This window comes from Diaporthe citri (assembly GCF_014595645.1).
Source record: "Diaporthe citri strain NFHF-8-4 chromosome Unknown scaffold_15, whole genome shotgun sequence".
Classification (NCBI taxonomy): Eukaryota; Fungi; Ascomycota; class Sordariomycetes; order Diaporthales; family Diaporthaceae; genus Diaporthe; species Diaporthe citri.
In genome coordinates, this window is record NW_025064860.1 from 184,800 (window position 1) to 201,847 (window position 17,048).

Consider the following 17,048-nt stretch of genomic DNA (forward strand, 5'->3'; position numbering starts at 1 on the left):
CGGAAGCCTGGCCGGATGGATGTGAGTCTGGGTCACTAACTTAAGATCAGAAATGATTTCAAGAAAAGAGGACACCTCGATCCACCGCAAAACATTTGTTTGGCACATAATTTCAACAGTAGAAAGCAAAACCCGGCAAACGGAAATCTGAGGCCGGCAATTGGCTCAGTTGAGAAAGACAAGGCTACAGACGCCATTGATCCGCCTCGCTGCTACACGCTTTACACCGACTCATCCATCATTACCCCGGCAAGCCCAGCCGTGCAGTCTGCCACAGTGTAGACTGCCGTGCCGGGGCAAGCAGGCCGGAATTGCTCAGAAATGCGGTTCCATTCTTCTCATCATCTAGGGAATCATTCGTAGTAGGGACTGCTGGGCCGAGAAACACGTAGTCATCTACTTCTGCATCATAAGTTGGACGAACTCGTTGTCTGTGGATTCACATAATCAGCACACGGTCTCGTGGTGGGGCAGAGATAAACGCACAGTCGATTCTTCCGTCGCCGTCCTGGTCAGCCTCGCGAATCATCTCGTCGACCTCGTCGTCCGTAAGCTTCTCGCCGATAGAGGTCATGACGTGACGCAGCTCGGCCGCGGAGATGAAGCCGTTGTTGTCACGGTCGAAGACCTGGTGATATTGTTAGGTGCCCGTCCCGTTCGTGTGGCGGTGGGAGAAAGTAAGGGTAGAACGAACCTTGAAGGCCTCGCGGATTTCCTCCTCGGAGTCGGTGTCCTTCATCTTCCTTGCCATCATGGTCAGGAACTCTGGTTGGTACGCGTCAGTATGTGGTTACAAGGCTGCGGCAGAGGGGTGACACCAGCGCCCCCCCCCTGGGTTCCTCAAAGGGCGAGCATTTGGACGTACCAGGGAAGTCAATGGTGCCATTGTTGTCGGCGTCGACCTCGTTAATCATATCTTGCAGCTCAGACTCGGACGGGTTCTGACCCAGGGATCGCATGACCGTGCCGAGCTCTTTGGTGGTGATTTGTCCTACACGCCATATCTCAGCATGATACTCGTGATACGTGATAGATGTGATAATCGCTTGGTTGGAAATTATGCACGCGCAGGCTGTCGCGGCGGATCGGGCATGACGCGTGCAAGGGTGAGAGGGAGCAAAGAGGGCGGCCGCACTAACCATCGCCATCCTTATCCTACAAGCCGAAAACGGTCCGTTAGCATCATGCGCAAGAGTAGAGGAGGGCGGGGAGCTCATGTCTGCTGGCTAAAGATGACTTACAAAGAGGGAGAACGCCTCCTTGAACTCGGAGACTTGTTCCTCGGTCAGAGAGTCGGCCTGTTGTGACGCTGTTGGTTAGCCAAAAGTCCTGGGATTCTTGCGTGAACGCTTCCTGGTCTTTTCGATGCCCCTCCGAGGGCAAGGCGGGGCTGCCAGAGCAGGGACGCAATGATGGGAGATCGAAGGGCACCAACCATGTTGACTGGTGAAGTGAGTCAAGCTGGAGGATCGAGAGAAAGAGTTCGCTATATTGCCGTCGTCGAGCAAAGGGTGGAGCACCAAGAGTCAAGATGTGTCGTCGGGTGGTGGAAGGATCAAGAAGGGGAGCGTGTTCAGGTTCAGGTTCAGCTAAAAAGGGGGTGAGGTAGGGTGCTGGTTGTTGAATTTAGGACTAATTGGGGTTGACTTGAGAGCTTGAGCCATTGGGTGCGTCACCCAGACTCCTGGGCTCGCTGTGACCTAGTGGCTGCGAGGGAGCCCAGGAGCCTAGGTAGATAGAGCTAGGCCTGCCTGAGGGCCTCCGGGCCAGACCCCTCCAACCCCCAACGGTCCTTGCAACCGTAATCGCCCGTGCCCAGGTGCCTAGGAGAATCTCAGAACGGCCCCAGCTGAAAGCAGGCCGTTGACCCAAGACCAGCAGGCGCATGCAAGGTTGGGCTGCTTGTACTGTAAGTGATACGTGTTACTATTCGGTAGGGTGCTGCGCCCATGTCTACCTCCTTTGTAAGTACAACCATGCAGGATACGACAGCAAACGGATACGCCAGTTGAATGTCCATGTCGAGAGCCTTGTTGCCCGTTACTTGAAGTACTTGCAGTCTAGCGTCCTGGCAGCCTTGCCGACTTGCCGTGATCTCCAGCAGCTGAATATCGAGGACTGCTCCGTTTCAAGGTCCGTAGCCTACAGCCTGCAGGATAACACGGATACCCGGCCTCTGGGTGACTTCATCAATTACCTAGGTACCTAGGTACAACAGCTTCCCCCTAATCTCGCCGCCAAACCTGCCCTGCACACCCGGGTGCAGCACATTATCTACCACTCCCTTTCAAGCGACGTCAGTGTCTTCCACCCGCACCTGCACGGGATATCACAGACATTAGACCATACAGGGACCCAGGCACAAGCCAAGGTACCCGGACAGAGGCTGAGGCGGGCGGAGCTCTCCAATCACCATGCTCAGCCCTTCCTACCACCTCTCGAGTCCCGTTTCGTCATCTTAGACGGCATTCCAAGCTGTCCTTCCTGCATGATCTGCGATAAACAGCTGGCCATGTCATGCACCTGCTGGACTGGACTGGACGCGACCCCATACAGAGACCCGGTCAACCGACCATCTGCCTAGAGGCCACACTGAAACTGAAAGCAGTCGTCCCTCTCCTCGCCGTCCGCCATGTGGCGAGACCGGACCAACCTGTGAGTTTCCCTGCTCGTCGCATCTCCTGCTGCGAGCCTCCCGCTGTCCATCGCGCGCGCAATAACCCACCGCGTCCCCCCAACCCAATCCTCACTCCGTCCTAACCGCCCAGCAGCTATCTCTCCTACCGGCAGTCCTACGCTCACCACCCCACCCACCGGAACAAGTATGGCGGTAGCAACAACCTCGCCAGCGCCGAGCGCTTCGGCTCCTCCACCGGCGCCTCTGTGCTCTTCTCCGCCGACGAGTCCTCGGACCGGCGCGGTCTCCTGGCGGGCGGCGACTACCACGACGACGGCGACGCCGTGATCGAGATGGACCTGCTGCCCCCGCGCTGGGCCGACATCACGGACGAGGTGACGGACCTCCTGGCCGACATCGCCAAGAAGTCGCAGAAGCTCGAGAGGCTGCACCAGAAGCATGTGCTCCCGGGCTTCGACGACGAGGGCACCAAGAAGGCCGAGGAGCGGGATATCGAGAAGTTGACGCAGGACATCACGCGCGGGTTCCACGACTGCCACCGGTGCATCCAGCGCATCGAGGCCATGGTCCGCGAGTCTAAGGACTCCGGCACCATGACGAGGGCGGAGGAGGTCATGGCCAAGAACATCCAAATATCGCTTGCGGCCAGGGTGCAGGAGGCGAGCGCGGGCTTCAGGAAGAAGCAGAGTACTTATTTGAAGAGTGCGTGTCGCCCTCATACTTGATGATGGACCTTACAATCCTCCAGCTTCTGGCGCAATGGCTGACTTTCAACAGAACTGCGTGGCCTTAGCCAACCCAGCGGCATACTTTCCCCCGGCCCTGAACGCGCGTCCACGCCCTCAAACTACATGGACCCCTCGCTCCTCGATTCCGAAACGGACAAGTCCTTCTCCCAGTCCACGCTGCAGTCATCGATGCAGCAGAAGCAGCTCCACTCTAACGACGCGGCCATCGTCCAGCGGGAGCGCGAGATCGAGGACATCGCCCAGGGCATCATCGACCTGTCCGACCTGTTCCGCGACCTGCAGAGCATCGTCATCGACCAGGGGACCATGCTGGACCGCATCGACTACAATGTGGAGCGGATGGCCGTGGACGTCAAGGAGGCGGATAAGGAGCTGAACGTTGCGAGCGGGTACCAGAAGAAGACCACGAAGAGGAAAATCATATTTCTGTTGATACTGATTATCGTGGGCATGATCATATTACTGGTCATCAAGCCTAAGAGGCAGAGCGATAGCGGTGGCGGAGGTGGTAGTCCCGCAGAGGAAGAGCAGGCGATAGAAAGGGATGCGCTGCCGGGGGTCGGCGGGGGCAGCCCATTCCTCGCGAGGGCCGTGTTAGACCACTTGATATATAGATAGGCAGGCCCCCGTGTGGCCGACGAATATGAACTTAATAGCCCGATCGCATCGCCACACTGCGCAGCACGCTTTCAACTGCATGTGACTTGATCGACTGTTCATCGGTGCTGGCCGCCAGAGCTTCATGTGCAATGGGTATTGTGATTCTGATTATTTACAATGGCCAATATAACCATCCAACGATGCCTTTGGCCCATATCTTATCTGCCTCTACCTGAGTTCTCTTCAAGAGCTCTCAGCCGCGCTTGAACATCATTCAACTTATCATCCCTCATCGCGTTCTCCAAGACAGTCATAAGCTCAGGCAGGCTGGGCACCACTTCCCTGCCCCAAGCCAAGTCGCAAAGCTTTTTTGCTTGTGATAGACTCAGCTGGTTCTTGACCCGTCTCATCTTTAACTGTGGGCTTCCTCCAACCCATTCATACCGTGCGTCTCCACCGCCGCGGTACAAGTCTCTGAGGCGTATGACGGCCTGTTTCCGGATCGTCATGTGGGGAACACTCAGGCCTTGGTCGCGGAGCATGGCAAGGAGCCGGATCCCGCGGGCGAAGTGGAAGTCAGATGGTTCCGCGGATTCGCCAACTTCACCGTGCAGGACAGCATACGCGGACGCTTCCGCCTCGTAGCTGTACTTGGTGTGGGTGAACCCCCATCTCACTATTGCCCCCTGAAGATTCTTATCAAAGATCTGGCGGAGGGGGTGGCCTTCATGGTTCAGGGGAAGATCTCGCGGGAGTTTCTGGAAGTACTGGTAAGGCGATTCGAGGCGGAGGATCTGTGGTATGTCTGCCATGTGGGAAATCCACATTGGCGTGTCAGACTTGGTGTAATTGACAAAGAGTCTGAGTATGTCGAGCGACAACCGCTCAAGGTCGATAAGTCTTTGCTCTCGGCCGAGCCGGTAGAGCAGTGTCTGCCAAGCTTCAACTGCCGGTGGAAACCGTGTGATGGACAGTTGCCGGCACAGCGAAAGTTGTAGGTTGACATGCTGCCGCACATTTCGCACTTCAGCATGTGGTGACAGGTTCTGTAAAACGAAGCTCGAAAGCAGGTGACTGGTCATCGGGGCCGGTTGGAGATTACGCGAGCACATTCCGTGGAGGAGTGCCAGTGCCATCGGCCCATTGCCCTGGCGTGCACATGACTGAAGAATCTTGTCGCTCGAAGCAGAAACCGAATGCGATGTCACCGCGAGCCTGGTCTTGAGAAGCAGTTGGTATGTTCCCCAGTCTTCCGTGATGAGGCAATGCTTCAGCAGTTGTTTCTGTGCCACCTCGTCGTCAAATATGTCCGGATGAATGTCGCAATGGAGCAATTCTTGAAGAGCCTCGTTGTCGCCGACTGTGGCGTAGTGCCGGATGGCAGCCACGTAGTTGGTGTCAGGCAACTTGATCTTGAGCTGATGGAGTTGATCCATGCGATGGAGCACACCCTGCGCGTTGCCCTCCCGCAGCGCAATGGATTGCAAGGACAAGGGACCAATACCGTTAATGCCCATTGTGTAAATGACGCTAATGGCAAAGTCGAGCGGGACCCAGGTGCTGGCAAACCATTTTGAGCCCAGCTTGTCGTTATATGGCTTTTCCCGGATGCCGAATGTCTCCCCATGCACTCGATTGACGAGGTAGCTCAGGTTCTGGCCGTTGATGGCTGCCTCGGCATGCAGGCTGTGGCTGACTGTTTCATCTCTGGAACCTTCTTGATCTTGCAAGACAAGTCCAGCAATCGAAAGCTCTTCCTCTGACAACTGTGTTTGCGGATAGTACGCACCAACATAGCGCAGGAAGGGCCGAGCAGCGAGACTCGCTGGACTATCGCCATGAACAATGAGAAGTCGCCGCCACTGGTTGGCCAACTGCGCGTGGCCTCTGTCGTACAGGTGCGGTATCAAGATATCGTAGAGTTTGCGGTGTGTACTCCACGAGTAAAGCAACCGCAGCGTCTCCTGCATCTTGGGGTCGGGATGTGTGATGAACTTCTTCAACATGTCCACAAATTCGACCTCTCCGGGCCCAAATGAAGGGCTCAAGGTCATGTGCCAACGCAAGACCTCTGCCCTGGGGCGGTTCTTCAGCATGAAAGACACAACTGTCGAATACAGCTGGGGCCAGGGAGTCCCGTGGTTCTCAAGGAGCCACTCTCCGTAGCTGATCACCTCGCGCAAAAAGGTGTCGCTAGTCACAGCAGCGCTGAGAATGACTCTCCAGAAGGCCTGGGGTAAGGCGCCCTCCACTTGATGGAGGTTTCGCCGCTTTGACACAGCCTGCCATATCATTATGACGCCGTCTCGACCCATCCACCGGTGGCAGAACTCCAGGAGGCAGCTCCATAGCTCAATATCGCTCTCATTACCAGGTTGGTCAATGAGCCTCACGAGTCGACTGTCCGAGACGTTGATGTCGGACTCAATGAGCAATCGCTCATGGTCCAGTGACAAGGACTGCCACTTTCCGTAGAGGTGTGAACCTGGGCTTGGGTAGTCGACAGTGGGAGACTCGCTCGCAGACAGCACGCGCTTTCTCGAAACAGTCTCGGCGATGCCCTCCTTCAGTTCCTCAGAAAACGAGGTGACCTCGTCTTCGGGTACGTCGACGTGGTCCCCCACAGCTATCACGTCTGCGGCCTTGCTTGCCCTTTTTGCCGAGGCTGGGTATTGCGAATATGCTGGGGATGAGAATGCCACTGACGAGGCCCGCCTGACAAGAGCGAAGCCCGCATGTTTTTGGTCATGCTGATAAGTTCCCCTCGAATTCCCCCGCAAGGCCCAGATGACTGTAGAGATGCCTTGATGCGACTGTCGAGTACTGAGTAAGACTCGTGGCATAACTCTTTTGTGCCTGCTCTATCTTGCGCGACGGTCCGCAAGTGGCCCAGCATCTCAGCGCCTAACGGGTCGTATGGCCGCAATTGATATTCTGACCATTGTTGATGTGAAGGCGCGTGAATAGTAGTATCGCAACGAGATTGAATCGATCGCGTTAACATGGGAGGCATCGCACCTGCAAGATTTTGGCAGCGGAGAGCCTGATGAGATTTGGGAACGTCGCGATTGGGTAGGGTTAGGGGCATTCGGCCCACGGCAAAGGAACCTCCCGCCTCTGATCCCCAACTCACAATCGTACCATCAACCCTCTGACGACAACTCCATCAGAAAGTCTCCCCTCAACCCGCAACGAAATCATTCAAAATGGCGTACGTCGTCCCCCAGGCCCCCCGATGTGTCCATCTCGCCGCCGGCTGAGCCAGAAGACCGCCCGCGCAACGGCCAATGGCTCCTTCCGACCGGACCCGACATTTGAATTGCGTCGTGATGCTTCCCGCCGAGCTCTCCAGGCTGACTCCTTTCCTCACACAGCGGCTTCGTCAACGCCCAGAACAAGGTCCCCGAGCACCAGCGCACCTACCAGGCTGCCTACCGAGCCCACACCCGCATCTGGCGAATCGTGAGACTCCCCGATGGACATGCATAGACAGGCCGGAGAGCTGGATCCGAGGATGGAAGCTAGGATGTCATCGCATTGGCAAGAGCGCTCGCTGAAATAATCTTTTCGCAGAACCCCCGAAGCACCGTCTTGTACGTGCCTTTCGTGTGGATCATGTGGGGAACCACTGGCGGTACGTCGAAGGCCACCATTCGCAACCCGAGGGCATTTTCACTGATGAGACGGTCACAGCTATGATGTACGCGATGGGCCGCAAGGTTATGGGCCACAACAGCTGGTTCGGAAAGGACTAGGTCTGCTGATACGGCGACAATCGGGTACAAGTGAGGCACGCGTCAATAGAATGGTCAGGACAGCACGAGAGAAATGCAGAGAAGCGCCGCAAAGCGTCTTTTAGACGAGGTGGTTACGCCCCCTGACATTTTTTTTCTCCATTAATTCCACTCTAAGCTGTGAATGCCTCCTTGAAATTCTCTGAAGCCATTTACTCGGCCGAGATACGAGAAGCTGCTCATCGGTTGTGCCGTTTCTGCCGAAAATGCCGGTCTCCCTCCTTTCACCCCAGGACCGTGGCCTTTCTAAACTACAGTAAATAACAACGTGTCGTTGACTTCGTTTGGGGATGAGTTATCATGAGCCCGTATTGGTTCAAATAAGGCTGCCATTGGAATCCTCCTGAACGTGCAGAACTGCTGGCGAGTGTGGCTGCAATGACGTAGAGGCGGACAATGACGAGCACAACGACTAGTACTAAAATATCCTCTTGTCAGTGATTCATGTCCTCAGTCACGATGAGAAGAAAGAGCTTGTCCGAAGTCATCCCGGCAACTTCCAGCTTCTGAGGCTCGCTTGAGGCTCTTGAGTGGTCGTCTGAGGCAGCGCGGAAATGCGATAGGCACGGCTCGAGGTTTAACTTACGCCCGTGGCACCTGGGGCCTTCTCGTCCTTGCGCAGACTCGTCAGCAGCTCGCGGAAGCGCTCCTTGCCCGAGCCAGAAGCACCGCCCTTGGCGCCTTTCCCACTGACATCCACGATCTTGGCAACGCGCTCCCAGCTGGTGCCGCCAGAGGTCGTGTCCTCGCGGGAAGCCAGGAACTGCTCGGCATCCTTGCGGGTCGCGGCAATCTGCTTCTCCTTCTTGTTGTTGTAGTTCTCGTAGAAGTCATCAATGTTGCGCTGTGCCTCGGCGATCGTCTCTTCGCGCTGTCGCGCGAACTGCTCTGCCCGCTTGGCGTTGCCGGCGTCGCGCTTCTCTCGCCACTCCTTGATCACCTCTGGCTCCTCCTCCTCCTCGGCGTAGGCTGCGAAGCCCGAGTTGTAACTGACAGACGGGCCAGTTGAAGTGATGTTGCCGCCTGGGGCTACTGCCTGTGGGATCGCAAGGGATTGTCAGGTCTTTTGGCTTGGTGCTGTTGGGAATGGGGTAAGGAGTGGACGAACCTCGTTGGAGCCTGAGAGATCGGGAAACTGCTGCTCGAACTGGGCTGTCTCACCGCCCCCGCCACCAAGCAGATCGTCGTCACCAGCATCGAAAGCATCACCGTCCTCTACGGTCGCAAACTTGTCTGCATCGTCGCCGAGGATTGCCTTCTCTCTGGCAAGGAAGTCATCGGCAGAAGGGTCAACGGAGGGGTCTTGAACATTTGTTTGTGCTGCATTCATTCCAACGTCAGCGAGTTCAGCGAAATGGAGGTGCAGCTAAAGAGAACACAGTATGGAGACAACTCACCTCCAGAGTCAAAGTCCTCGAGAGACGGGAATCGGTCCGCCATGGCGAGGATAATCTGGGTACGGAAAGGTAGAACGGGGTATGCGGTGGAAGTGAGGGTGGTTGGCAGAGGGAAGACGCGATTAGCTAAAAGGGACAGCTAGCATAGAATTATTGTCTTGGTGGTCTTGGTGAACTGATGAAATGGGATGGGACTCAATGGATAGGAGGCTGAAGTCGATGTACTGCTCCCAGAGGCATGTGCTCAGGCATGGATGGCACTTTCCTAGCTGGCCTAAAGTGCTCTCGGCCCACTGTTCACGCAGGTCTGGGGGGTGGTACTGCTGCAAGGAAGCAAGGAGGGTCGCTACAAAATTACGCCTTGCCGCTTCAAGGTTAGCGCCACGACACTGGATTTGACAAACATGGAGCTCTTAGTGGCTTGCTTGACTTGCAATGCAAACCCTCTCCATCATGCTCTGAATCATCCTCGCAAACTTCATCATCAGAAGGGCAGCAAGCCAACATTATCGTAGAAGCAGCATCTCCGGGTCTGAGAGGGGTTGGTTCAAAGGGCCAGCTTCTCTGGGATTGAGCTCCTTGGTCCTTGGACACTGAGTAGTCGGCCTACAAAGCCACATCAAGCAGGCGCCTCTTATTGATTTCACCTCGTCGTCCCTCACCTGCACGCCCTGCCATCACATCTTCCGCCCAAAGGCATCAATCAACAGCGCAGCAGAGACTCGTGGTCATCCCGACAATTTGCAGCATATACTGAATCCAATTTGATCAACAACACCAATCGACAAGCCCAGCAAAACATAACCTGTTTGCCATCGCCATATTTGGATTCGCCCATCCCTAGCGCCTAGCAGCAGCTCAGCAGCGAGAACAAGCAGCAGTGATGGCTTACAACGATGATGCCGTTCTGGCTCGCCTGTCTGCCCTCAACGAGAGCCATGACAGTATTGCCACCGCAGCCCAATGGATAATGTTCCATAAGTATGAAGCCTCAGTCTTTTCTATAGTGCTAGCATTCTAACCCATCCTCCCTGTCCAGGCGGCATGCAGACCGGACTGTCCAGATATGGCTTCAGAAGTTGAAGGAATCCCCCAGCACCCGACGGCTCAATCTGATATATCTTGCGAATGGTAAGCCCTAGTCTATGCTTCTCCGGATGAACTTGACGGATGGCTCTGCGAAGGTTGCAGCCCCATGACTGACCATTCCTTTCAGAGGTCACCCAGCAGTCCAAAGCCCGGCACAAGGATGACTTCCCACTGGCATTCGCGCCAATTATCGCAGAGGCTGCTGCTGTCGCATATAAGGGAGCAACCCCTGACGTGCAGAACAAGGTCCGTCGGGTCGTTGAGGTGTGGAGAGATCGTGGAGTTTTCGAGCTCCCGATCCAGAGTGCTATTGAAACTCGCATCGATGGTGAGTCATGGCTGAACCCTCCCTTATGATTTGTTTCTCACGTTGCTCGCAGAACTCGATAAGGCCAGAGGCGTCGGTAAGACCGGACTGGGCAACTCCAGCATAGGGGGCCCAGCCGTGCCATCCGAACTTGCACCACTTGTCACACCAGCACAAAATGTGTCCAAACTGGCACTTTCCCTGAAGGCAAAGACCACCAATGCCGAGCAGGAATACACCAAAAACACAGATCCAAAGCAGCCAACGCCATCTGCGCCGGTTTACGCGGCCCGCCTGAACGGCTTGCTGAAAACCCTCGCCACTGCCGAGGGTGCCGTTGCCGAGTGCGTCAAGGCAAGGACGGAGCTCATCGGAGCCCTCGAGAAGCTGCTCGGTACGAACAAGGCCAGCCTGGAAGCCGAGGAGAAGCAGTTGGCGGAGCTCGCAGAACGGAAGTCAACCATCGAGCAGAAGAAGGCCGATGTTGAGATGGCCATCATGCGAGGTCTGGCTGACCAGACACCGGCTAATCGCGATGGTCAATCAGCCAGTCCTGTGCCTGAGCCCGACAGACCCGAGGTTGAGGCGTTGACCCCACCGCCCATTGAAGACGATGCCGACATGTACAACGCCCAGGGGACTGATTCCTTCGAACCTGTGCCAGCACAGGAACCTGCCATTACCCAAGCCCAGCAGCCTACGGGTCTTGAAACACTCTCGAGTTTGGCTTCCCAGTATTCGGCCGTGCCGGTGTCCACAAATGGAACGAGTGGTGCGAACAAGAGACGCAAGATTGATTCTGCAGACGAAATTCCAGACCTCGGCGAAGACGGCATAGACCCTAACATTGACGAGATGATCCGTCAGTGAGGGTCCATATGTGACCATATACTACCAAGAATCTCAACGGGACAGTGAAATTGAAGTTGCCCGAACAGAATTGCTCAGCAACAGAGAATGTCTCACACCTTTTCCTTGACTTTGAGCTTCCTCGGACCACGAAGGTCTTAGGTGGGGCCGTCCCAGCCCTGAGATCTCAGAGCATGTGTCTCTTTGGTGCTGTCTTGAGCCGAATTACCCTACAATCCTTCGACCTCATAGCTTCAATTACACCGGATCAACCATCGTCACCATCGTTCATTGCCACCAAAGCTTCTCATCACCCACATGGCGCTGACTGCTGGAAGGTACCGTTGTGGACCATTTAATGCCAGCTTTGGCGAGGACGATCGACTACACAGACGTCAATGGCCGAGATACAAGTAATCACTTGTGCACTTTTAGGAGTTTCCTCAAGATGATAGGACGCTTCAAGCCAGGCTATGCACTTATTCAATACCGGTCAGTCACTCACGGTTATCGGACCTGGTATGGTGTGGAACATAGCAGCTTGCATCTCCTACATGGGCTGTTTTCTCCGAGCGAGAAAGGGGCTGATCGGTGGCAAGGTTTATTCTGGTTGAGGTTCTGTGAGCAGAATAGGGAGGCTGCCTGATAATTCTGAATTAGCATAATATGCTGTCTTTCTGAAGACCTTTACAAACCAGCCAGAGGTGGCAGTATCGCAAGCCAATTAATAATGCAGACAAACCTCGGGCTTTCCACTGCCAAACACCAATGCATCAAATGGGGAGCTAGCACCTGCCTGGGAATGGGCATCTAAACGTGAAAGAAGCCGTTGACCTTGCACCCGGCAGTCAACAACCACTTGACAGGCATGCATCCAACCCGGCTTTGCCGGCTTTGGTCGACATATGAGTATGTTGGTTGACTTACAGAGGGACAGTGTCTCAGGCTGGAGCAGAGAACTCACATAGCAGGGAGAGACCGAGAGCCGGGAAGACCTAGCCAGAGCCCCCTTGTGTCCAGCTTGACATTTCGTGCCGATCTGAAGGGGAAATTGTCCTCGTCCCTGACTACATGTCTAACCCCCCCGCCCCCCTCGGGTATCGTGGGTGCATCCTTTCCTTTCTTCTCCCTGGGCAGTCCAAATATGTGCCCCGATGTGAATGGAAGATGCAGGGTATTTTGATGTTACAAACATGAGTAACTATCAAAGCGCTGTCTTTGTTTCTGAGCTGCCCAACTATAGGAAGGATTCACCATATACATCACACTATTCAACTATTAATGTCTCTAAGGCGGCTTTGAACATGTCCCAGTGAGGTGGAATGTCACGGCTGGATTTGGGAGTGGGGGACTCCATCTCAGAAGCCAACATTGCGGATAGTCAGAATACTGAATGCCTTGGGTTGCTTGCTTGAACTATGTTCTCCTGTGTGTACCTGAATACCCACCATGTTGATGTTCCCAACCTCACAATGAACAGTCAACATGCATATAATCGCTTTATTATACACCCAGTGACGGGTGCCACATCGGTGTCAGAGTGGGATGTTGTCCACTGTATAGATAGATAATGGTACATGCGGTATGTGGTATCTGACACTGGCTTTTTTCCAACTGAGATTAGCCCCAGCGTTTTCTATTTCAAAGCAAACCTCCGGCATATCTGAGCTGTCAGTCAGTCCACTCAGTCCTTCTTCCCCTTGTCCTCTGCCTTCACCTCCTCCACCTCACTGAGATCCGCGTCCTCCTCCTCTGCTAGGTCTGCCTCGTCCTCCTCGGCCTCCGTGAAATGCTCGTCTATCCTGGGTGGGCGCAGAGCTGCGGGCGGCTCGCCGCCGCTCATCTGGTACTCCATCAGCTTGCTGAATGCGCTCTCCGGGTCCGCACTCAGCCGGGTGTAGCTGCCAATCTCGGCGACGGTGCCCTCGCTTGACAGGACGATGATCTGGTCGGACCGCTTGATCGTGGACAGCCGGTGAGCAATGGAAATGGTCGTGTTCCGGCCCTTGAGCAGCTCCCCGAGTGCTGCGTTGACGAGGGTCTCGGACTCTGCGTCCAAGGCGCTTGTCGCCTCGTCGAGGATCAGGATATCGGGATCCTTCAGCAAAGCGCGCTGTTCAAATTTTCGTTAGCAAGTCTGCCAGTAAAGGTGTCTTCGGACCGCTGCTGAGGACCTCCTTGCCTCCTGGTACCGGTTCTCGACAGATGGGGAAAATTGGAAGTGGTGAAGGCTTACAGCAATTGCCAGTCTCTGCTTTTGGCCTCCGGACAGCTGGGCGCCTCGGGCGCCTACTTGTGTCTCGAGGCCTTCGGGGAAGTCGCTGATGAAGCCACAGTTGGCTTTCCTTGCGGCAGCAACAATCTCTGCATGTGTCGCCTGGGGCTTTCCGTACGCGATGTTCTCAGCCACGGTACCGGAAAACAGTACCGGTTCTTGTGCAACCATGCCTATACGCCGTCGCAGAGATTTGACATTCAGGTCGTTGATGTTTTCACCGTTGATGGTGATTGTACCCTCGGTTGGGTTGTAGAAGCGAAGGAGGAGGGAAGCCACGGTCGATTTGCCACCACCTGATGGACCCACGATACAAACGTTGGAGCCAGATGGAATTTCGAAGTTCAGGCCTCTGAAGATCGTGACAGCTGGCCTGGTGGGATAGGCGAAACTAACGTCGGTAAATCTGATAGGTCCTTGTGCTGAGATGACCTTCTTTCCCACAGTGGCTGGGATTGTGGGATGTCTGTCTTGCAACTCGAAGAGGCGCGAGGCCGCACCGACTCCTTTCATGAGCTCCGAGTAGAAACCTGACACACCAAAGAGACTAGATCCTGCGAAGACGGTGTACATCATAAAGGATGTCAAGTCACCCAGCGACATGGCCCCGGACCTCACAAGGTTACCGCCTACAATGAGCAGGGCCAGTATTGTCATGTTTCCAGCCCAGCCTGTTGACCCGTAGAAAGTAGCCGCGATGATCGATTCGCGCCGACCGAGGGCGAATATTTTCCGCACCTGATGGTTGTAGCGACCAATCTCCTGGATCTCGCCGGCAAAGGCTTGGCTGGTTTTGATGTTGCCCAGACGCTCCTCTGCAATCTTTGTCAGAGTGCCCAGGTTTTTTTGGATCTGTCGACTGATGTTGCGTATAGTTCGTCCGTAAAAGAAGGCTCCAACAGCGATCGGGGGGAACATCAGAAGGATAACCGAGGTGAGCTGAGGGCTCAGCCAGGCCATGGCACAGAAGCCGGTCGCACCACTCACGATGGCCCGGAGACCGTCAGAGATGTTCTGGGTGATGCTCTTGCCGACAATAACTGTATCCGAGCTCAGACGCGATATCAAGTCGCCCACGCGGTTGGCATCGAAGAATTCGGCGTCCTGGACGTATGTCCTCCGGTACAGCTGGGTCCTAAGCCTAGCAACGACCCTCTCGCCGACAATCCGGAGAAGAACCACACGCCCGAAGTTCGCCAAAGCACCCAGGGTCATGAAGGCAGCGAAGCCAAGGAAGAACTGGTTCAAGGTGAGGCCTAGGACCGTGGGCGCGTCCTTGCTCGACGTAGCGATGTCCAAGATGCGGCCAACAGAGAAGGGAATCGACATGGTGACAGCCGAAGATGAGAAGGAAGACACAGGATATTCCGAGCCATTTAACCTCAGGCCTGGCGATCTTGATGAGCCGGAGGATCTCGGCCCAACCCCCTTGGGACGAGCTTTTGCCTTCTTTTGACAGGCGCGCCCTCATATTGATCTGGGCGGCTTGTTTGGCACGCTCGCTCTGCTGAAATCCATGGTGTTTCGGGGGTGTTCTCTTGCTGGGAAACGTGCTTGCCTTGCTCGCCTTCCAGCTCTTTCTCTACAATCTCCTGCTTCACTTGAGTTGACGTCACATTAGCCCTCTCCCGGGGCTGCTGCCATAGCACGGTAGCCGTTGAGAAACCCCGTGTGGTTCCCCATGATGATATTCCATGGGCTGGCCGAACCGCGCGGGATGCGAATGCCCTGCCAAATACCTGCGCCGCGATGCCCGGGACTGCGGGCGAGGAGGAGATGGAGGATGCGGAGACGGCGAGTAGCGATCGGCCGGAAGCGAAACGACGAGCAGGAGGAGTGAAAGCGAGCGGTCGACGTGTATTCGGAGGTGAGATGTTCGGTATGGGCACAGCGAGGGTCAACGGGGTGTAGGCGAGTTCCAGACGGCCGCCGCAAGCGAGGGTTCGTGGCGGGAGCAGCTCAAGAGCTTGGTGAGCCCGGCGAGCTGCTGCTCCCGAAACCATTGCGACGGAATGGCTAGCTGTCGATGGTTGTGCTTGTGCTGCGACTCATGATCATTGCTGGGTGTGGTGAAGACGGACGTCCATAGTCCAGAGCATCGGACAGTTGACGTTGGATTAAGTAAGAAAGCAGGCGCGCCGGTTCGGAGATGGTTGATTGTCTAAAGTTTTGCCCGCGGTTCGGGTCATTAACGCTCGTCATCGAGTGGGCCCCACTGCAGCATGCTGCCCGGCACCAGCCGCTAGACCTCTTGGGACCGACAGTGCAGCATGCTCCAGGTAAACCTCACGGTTATTCGTTCACTTTGACCGTCATGCCAGGTTTTTACCATTTGCATTAACATGTCAAGCAGCTACTTTCAAAGCGCAGGGGCCAGTATCGAGACGGAAAGGATGTCCCATCGGCCCCTGTCCTTCTTCTACTTGGACCTGCCAGCTCCTAGGCGGAATTATGCCTTTCGATTCTTTTGGGACATGCCGTTCTATAGCAGACCCTCACGCCGCTCGCTGTCCTAATGTCCTGTCCGAAGCCAAACCCCGACGTCGTCGGTGGTACGATTTCCAGGAGACCTGGATTTCCTACGCATGACTTGACCACTACGTACTGTTTCCTGTGGAATATATCCCTCCCATTCGGCAATCTCCAAGTAGTTCTATATCTTGGGTTAAAACTTACGAGAAGACACTTTTCGTCTGTCCCATCCCTCTTTCCATTTCTGTATTCTCTCATGAGCCTGGTCAACTTCCGGCATCCCTGCAGACTGATGAGCAGCCTCTCATCCCAGCTTAGGCTTCCCTTGATGTGTGTCATAAGGCAGTGTCTTGAGCAGCATATACCACGATCACAAGCGGTCGACTCTGGTCAGTCATCTCTTTCCTGCAACGGTAAATTGCAGCGTGCGGAATCAGACAAAAGAATATACATGTATTGACATAGGGAAAGATGGTCATTTCCTGCACTCGTCTCCTATGAAGCCAGCCCGGAGAAGCCAAGTGCGCCGTCAGTCAACGGCTCGGCATCCATGACTGATAAATGTGGAAAGACCAGGCAAAAGGGCAGTAGTATATTCCAAGGCGGAGACACAGAGAAACGGACCACGCCGGCGTAGGATCGTCCAAGCGAAGCGGAATTCTGATGGTAGACTCGAGAGAGTTTAGCAAGATCCGACACAAAGAGCGAGGAAGCAAGCAAACTCAAAGACAGTCTAGCCAAGGAATAATACCTTAGGATGTTTTGTGGGTTCCCCAATGAATTCTGTGTGTATAGTGTGATGGTTGCGCAAGTAACATAGGCTCACGAGCGAGGCACACGCTGCACGGCATGTGTTGGAGAGCCTCAGCGGCTGCACC

The 17,048-nt window shown here is 55.2% G+C and overlaps 7 protein-coding genes across 7 annotated transcripts; 3 read left to right on the forward strand and 4 right to left on the reverse strand.

Annotated features, from left to right (window-relative positions):
- Nucleotides 1-396: 396 nt before the first annotated feature.
- INS49_005146 (calmodulin) lies at nt 397-1,438 on the reverse strand (the record flags this gene model as incomplete). Its single annotated transcript, XM_043165933.1, has 7 exons — nt 397-431; nt 487-628; nt 695-765; nt 866-991; nt 1,140-1,155; nt 1,242-1,298; nt 1,436-1,438. 7 exons carry the CDS (start codon nt 1,436-1,438, stop codon nt 397-399), a joined length of 450 nt encoding a protein of 149 aa, XP_043017410.1.
- Nucleotides 1,439-2,632: 1,194 nt separating this feature from the next.
- INS49_005147 (uncharacterized protein) lies at nt 2,633-4,005 on the forward strand (the record flags this gene model as incomplete). The annotated part of the gene is made up of 3 exons (XM_043165934.1): nt 2,633-2,655; nt 2,772-3,340; nt 3,416-4,005. The coding sequence occupies 3 exons, from the start codon at nt 2,633-2,635 to the stop codon at nt 4,003-4,005; spliced, it is 1,182 nt and encodes a 393-aa protein (XP_043017411.1).
- Nucleotides 4,006-4,205: 200 nt separating this feature from the next.
- INS49_005148 (uncharacterized protein) lies at nt 4,206-6,830 on the reverse strand (the record flags this gene model as incomplete). Its single annotated transcript, XM_043165935.1, has 1 exon — nt 4,206-6,830. One exon carries the CDS (start codon nt 6,828-6,830, stop codon nt 4,206-4,208), a length of 2,625 nt encoding a protein of 874 aa, XP_043017412.1.
- Nucleotides 6,831-7,193: 363 nt separating this feature from the next.
- On the forward strand, nt 7,194-7,742 carry INS49_005149 (uncharacterized protein; the record flags this gene model as incomplete). The annotated part of the gene is made up of 4 exons (XM_043165936.1): nt 7,194-7,198; nt 7,362-7,449; nt 7,561-7,621; nt 7,681-7,742. 4 exons carry the CDS (start codon nt 7,194-7,196, stop codon nt 7,740-7,742), a joined length of 216 nt encoding a protein of 71 aa, XP_043017413.1.
- A 451-nt stretch (nt 7,743-8,193) lies between these two features.
- On the reverse strand, nt 8,194-9,221 carry INS49_005150 (uncharacterized protein; the record flags this gene model as incomplete). Its single annotated transcript, XM_043165937.1, has 4 exons — nt 8,194-8,199; nt 8,368-8,817; nt 8,890-9,101; nt 9,179-9,221. The coding sequence occupies 4 exons, from the start codon at nt 9,219-9,221 to the stop codon at nt 8,194-8,196; spliced, it is 711 nt and encodes a 236-aa protein (XP_043017414.1).
- Nucleotides 9,222-10,148: 927 nt separating this feature from the next.
- Nucleotides 10,149-11,444, forward strand: INS49_005151 (uncharacterized protein; the record flags this gene model as incomplete). The annotated part of the gene is made up of 4 exons (XM_043165938.1): nt 10,149-10,159; nt 10,218-10,309; nt 10,395-10,595; nt 10,648-11,444. The coding sequence occupies 4 exons, from the start codon at nt 10,149-10,151 to the stop codon at nt 11,442-11,444; spliced, it is 1,101 nt and encodes a 366-aa protein (XP_043017415.1).
- Nucleotides 11,445-13,107: 1,663 nt separating this feature from the next.
- Nucleotides 13,108-15,027, reverse strand: INS49_005152 (uncharacterized protein; the record flags this gene model as incomplete). The annotated part of the gene is made up of 2 exons (XM_043165939.1): nt 13,108-13,536; nt 13,660-15,027. The coding sequence occupies 2 exons, from the start codon at nt 15,025-15,027 to the stop codon at nt 13,108-13,110; spliced, it is 1,797 nt and encodes a 598-aa protein (XP_043017416.1).
- Nucleotides 15,028-17,048: the final 2,021 nt, after the last annotated feature.